Source organism: Enhydra lutris, unplaced genomic scaffold, assembly GCF_002288905.1.
Source record: "Enhydra lutris kenyoni isolate GAN:26980312 unplaced genomic scaffold, ASM228890v2 scaffoldscaffold93, whole genome shotgun sequence".
Taxonomy (NCBI): Eukaryota; Metazoa; Chordata; class Mammalia; order Carnivora; family Mustelidae; genus Enhydra; species Enhydra lutris.
This window is the reverse complement of record NW_019154177.1, coordinates 630,910-636,445: the sequence shown is the minus strand read 5'-3', so window position 1 is coordinate 636,445 and position 5,536 is coordinate 630,910. Positions and strand designations below refer to the sequence as shown.

At 36.2% G+C, this 5,536-nt stretch overlaps 1 protein-coding gene across 1 annotated transcript; it reads right to left on the bottom strand.

Annotated features, from left to right (window-relative positions):
• Positions 1-4,149: 4,149 nt before the first annotated feature.
• Positions 4,150-5,092, bottom strand: LOC111138571 (olfactory receptor 2J3-like). Its single transcript, XM_022490592.1, is given in 2 exon segments — positions 4,150-5,074; positions 5,076-5,092. Coding segments are annotated over 2 exon segments (942 nt in total).
• Between the last annotated feature and the right edge of the window lie 444 nt (positions 5,093-5,536).

Here is a 5,536-nt window from a genome sequence, read left to right as displayed (position 1 = left end):
CCCCCCACCCCTTCAAAACCCTCAGGTTGTTTTTCAGAGTCCATAGTCTCTCATGGTTCACCTCCCCTTCCAATTTCCCTCAACTCCCTTCTCCTCTCCATCTCCCCATGTCCTCCATGTTATTTGTTATGCTCCACAAATAAGTGAAACCATATGGTAATTGACTCTCTCTGCTTGACTTATTTCACTCAGAATAATCTCTTGGAACTGGATCACTTTCTTAAACCATACCCAAAGATAAACTCAAAATGGATCAAAGACCTTAGTTAGAGGCAGCAGTCCATCAAAACCCTAGAGGAGAAAACAGGCAGCAACCTCTTTGACCTCAACTGTAGCAACTTCTTACTAGACATGTCACCACAGGCAAGGGAAACAAAAGCAAAAATAAACTATTGGGACTTCATCTAGATAAAAAGCCTCTGCACAGTGAAGGAAACAATCAACAAAACTAAATGGCAGCCTAGGGAATAGGAGAAGATATTTGCAAATGACATATCTGTTAAAGGGTTAGTATCCAAAATCTATAAAGAACTTACTAAACTCAACCCAAAAAACCCCAAATAATCTGGTCCAGAATTGGGCAGATAACATGAATAGACACTTTTCCAAAGAAGGCGTCCATATGGCTAACAGAAACCTGAAAAGATGCTCAATGTCACTCATCATCAGGGAAATACAAATCAAAACCAGGATGATACCACCTCACACCTGTCAGAATGGCTAAAATTAACAACACAAGACACAACAGGTTTAACTATACATTTGTGAAAACTCTTTGAAATGTACATTTTAAGTGGATGGATTTTATTGTATGTAAATTATACTTTGCTAGACTTGAAAAAAAAGAACTCTTTATATATTGAAAGATTGGAGTGCTACATGAGGTTTCCCAATGGTAAGATTTCCAGGGAGGCAGGAGGAGTCTGTGTTTTCACATTTTGTAAAGTTTGTGTGATATGTGAAGTGATCCCATCACATGATTTAATATTAAAATTATTATTTAATTACTTAATATTTAATAAAAATTCTATTACATACATGAGCCTTACTTGTGGATAGGTTCAAGACATGGGACTGTACCTTCTATCAGTGTTCATGTCCAGTGAGAGATTAAAAGCAAGATGAGATATTTGTGGAGTATAAGAAATAACACGGAGGACATGGGGAGATGGAGAGGAGAAGGGAGTTGGGGGAAATTGGAGGGGGAGACGAACCATGAGAGACTATGGACTCTGAAAAACAATCTGAGGGTTTTGAAGGGGAGGGGGGTGGGATGTTGGGTGAGCCTGGTGGTGGGTATTAAGGAGGGCATGTATTGCATGGAGCACTGGGTGTGGTGCATAAACAATGAATTCTGGTACACTGAAAAGAAATTTAAAAAATAAAAATAAAAAAAATAAAAAGATGAGAGAATAAAACAAAATCTGCAGAGAGGGAATCCAAGTACAGCAGACCACATAATGGTAATGCACTCAGGAACCTAGGGAAAATCCATTTTCTTAGTTTTATGATCTATTTAAAAAGATCTAGGTCAATTACATCTAGATCTTAAAAGAGGTGAAAAACCACAACTAATATCTGTAATATCTGTATCTAATATCTGTAATATCTACAGCTACAAATGTGATGAGTTTCTAAGATACCGCTTTAAAAAAAATTGTCTGCAAACAATGAATCATGGAGCACTATGTCAAAAACGAATGAAGTACTGTATGGTGACTAACATAATAAAATAAAACAAAACAAAACAAAATAAAATAAAATAAAATAAATTGTCCCTAGACCACTGTTCCTATCTATAAGCTGACTAGCTTTGACTGAACATGTCTTCCACTCTGAAGTAGAATATGCAAAGTAGATTTATTTCAAGTGGTGATGGGGGAGAATGATGTGTGTAATAAATTGGTCAAGTGATTACAAGAAAAATATGACATATTCATATTATTAAGTAATTAAAAAAATCACACAGAAGTGGAGTCTCTTCCACCCATGATCCATCAACGTTATTATCTACCACTAATAGTGATAAATTAAAGGATATGAATCAATTTTCTTTTCAACATTAAAAATGAATTCTGCTTAGCAAAGAGTAACAATGTTTAAAAGAAAAGTTTTACTGTCTCTTCAGTATGTCATTAACTAAGTCAAAGCAAATTAAATACATACTGTGGTTTGGGTTTTCTTTAATTATTGTCATCTTCCTATAGGAATTACCAAATGATATTGATTTTTCAAGATTTATGGCCAGACTACTGGTTTTATTTTAAATTTTAAAAAGGCAAACAATGAGTCATGGAACACTACATCATAAACTAATGATATGCTGTATCATGACTAACATAACATAATAAAAAATAAAAAATAGAAAGACCCTATTTTTAAAATTATGTTCAATTAGCCAATATATAGTGTATCCTTAGTTTTGAAAGTTAGAGAAAGGGAGGTGGATGTGGGGATGGGGTAGTTGGGTGACGGGCATTAAGGAGAGCAAGTGATATGAACACTGGGTGTTATTTGCAACTAATGAATCATTTAACATTATACCAAAAACAAATTATGTACTCTACAAAGGCTAATCGAATTTAAATTAAAAAAAAAGAAAGGAAATAAAATATGATGTGGCCTACTGGATATAGTGCTGCTAATTTGTCTTGTACCCAGTACTCCACAGTAATTGAACTGCCTTTCTGAGAACTAAAATTTAAAAAAAAAAAAGTAGTTTAACACGTGCGAAAATAAATAAATAAATAAAAAGCTACCCTATAACTGGGTAATGGGCATGAAGGAGGGCACTGAGGTAATGAGCACTGGGTGTTATATGAAACTGAGGAATCACTAAGTTAACTCTGAAACTAATAATGTGCTATATGTTAATTAAATTAAATTTCAATTTAAAAAAAGTTCACAATCTGAAGGGTTTGAAGAGGTGGGGGGTGGGAGGTTGGGGGAACCAGGTGGTGGGTATTAGAGAGGGCACAGATTGCATGGAGCACTGGGTGTGGTACAAAAACAATGAATACTGTTATGCTGAAAATAAATTAAAAAAATGATTTAAAAAAACAAATATATAAAAAATAAAAAATAAAAGTTACCTTAATTTTTTTTAGAAATCATATTTTTATTTTTATTTTTTTCCGTGTTTCAAGATTCATTGTTTATGCATCACACCCACTGCTCCATGCAATATGTGCCCTCCTTAATACCCACCACCAAAACCCCTCCAAAACCCTGTTTGTTTCTCAGAGTCCACAGTCTCTCATGGTTCATCTCCCCCTCCGATTTCCCCTACATCATTCTCCCCCTTAATTTTTAAATTTAAATTCAATTAGCAAAGGTATAGTACATCAGTTGTTTTTGATATAATGTTCAGTAATTCATTAGTTGAGTATATCACCCAGTGTTCATCATCAAAGCTACCCTAATTTATTAGCACCATGCCCAGTGACAAATTAAGTCATGTAAAGATACTTCATTTTTCACCTTACATTTTCATTTCTTCCACCAGAAAATGAGTTATATTTACATAAAAAAGAGTGTCTACCATTTATCATAGTGTTTGTCTATGTTAGCAAAAATGTAAAATCTAGAAGACGTTTAGCTAACAAAGTAAATAAATGAATGAATGAGTAGATGAACACATGAATGGGTGTTTATCCATTTGAATAGATCTTTCTTTATACTCTTCACTGTAACCAGTGTATATACCTATCGGGTAAAACACTCATATAATTTAGTATCTTAAAATAGTATGCTTCAACCAAAGAACTGTCATACAGTTTGACCACTTAGCTAAATCAAATGCCTGTTAATGACCAAAGACTCCATTCATTTGTGCCTTTGCTATATTGTTTCCCTTTCTGTAGATATTAATTCTCAGTTCATAAATTAGCACATTATTCTTAAAACCCAGTCTCTAATTTCTATGGACACTAAATATGGAATTATTAAAGTGGTACAAACAAAAAAAGTTTTCTTTATATAATATTTTCAGAATAAGCCAATAAAAAGAACCCAAAATTAGGGCTGAAATTTTCTTATATATTTCCTGGGGTGTAGAACAAAATAAGTATCAAAGAATCAGGGAAACCACCCTCCAAGATGGACAAGACTCTGAACAAAAATTGCAGGACAGAAATTGTGATCTCTCTGTCACATCTCCCTCTCCTGCCCCATGAGTCTCCTTATTGCCCCTCTTACATCTTTGTTTCTCAGAGTATAGATTAGAGGGTTGAGGCTAGGCGTGACTACAGTATAAAAGAGGGCAATGAACTTGCCTTGATCTTGAGACTTTCCTGATGGTGGCTGCAGATATATGCAGATGACAGGAATGAAAAAGAGGGACACAACCGTAAGATGGGCTCCACATGTCCTAAAAGCTCTCTGAAGTCCGGCGGTTGACTGCATCCTCAGCACAGCCCGGGCAATGGCACTATATGAGCTGAGAATGAGGATGAGTGGTGTGAGAACAAAAATGGAGCTCATGATCAAGAGGGTCAGCTCATTCACATGGGTATCAACACATGATAATCGCAGCAGTGCTGGAACTTCACAGAAGAAATGATCCACATGGCGATGTCCACATAAGGGCACCCAGAAGGTAAAGGAGGAATGAAGTGCTGAGGTGGTAAAGCCACTGACCCAGGAAGCCACAGCCAACAGGTGGCAGAAACGAGGATTCATGAGGACAGCGTAATGCAAGGGTCTACAGACAGCTGCATAACGGTCATAGGACATCACCACCAGGAGGACACACTCTGTGGTTCCCAGTGCAAGGACAAAGTAAAGTTGAATCATGCAACCGGTGTAAGAGATGGTCTTTTCTGGGCCCCAGAGGTTGACCAGCAACTGAGGGATGGAGCTGGTGGTGTAGCAGAGATCCAGAAAAGAGAGGTTTGAGAGGAAGAAGTACATAGGTGTGTGGAGATGAGCATCCAGGTACGACAAGATGATGATAAACAGGTTGCCTACCAATGTCATCAAGTAGAACATCAAGATGACCACAAAGAGAGCTACCTCCAGATGAGGCCAGTTGGAAAAACCCAGTAGAACAAAGTAGCCTTCAGAACTTGCATTTTCTCCCCTCATCATTCATTTTTCCCTGTACCTGAAGGAAGAATCATAAACTCAAAGGCTGCCCACTCGTTGCCGATCTCCTACTCGCAAACTGGCAAAAACCTATGACATTTCTAAATACTGCTCTTATGAGAATAGCATTTTTATAGCTTTATTTTTATGTGTCATTCAGATATTTTTCTTGTTGTGGGTAAAAATCAATAACTTTTCAAGAGAATGAGTTCTTTTCATGCATCCCTAATTTAGTATTTGGGTAAATAAAAATTAAAGATCACATCCCACACAGCCAAAAGACAATTTTCATGAAAAATAATCTTTTTTTGTTTTACAAAAAGAAATGCTTTCACTTTATTCTCCTTTTATGTATCTCAGGGTTACTTCCTGTTTTGTGGGACAGAGAAAGGGACATCTGTAGTTTAAATAATCTTACATATAAATCGGGGTTTACCATGAGATGAAAAAT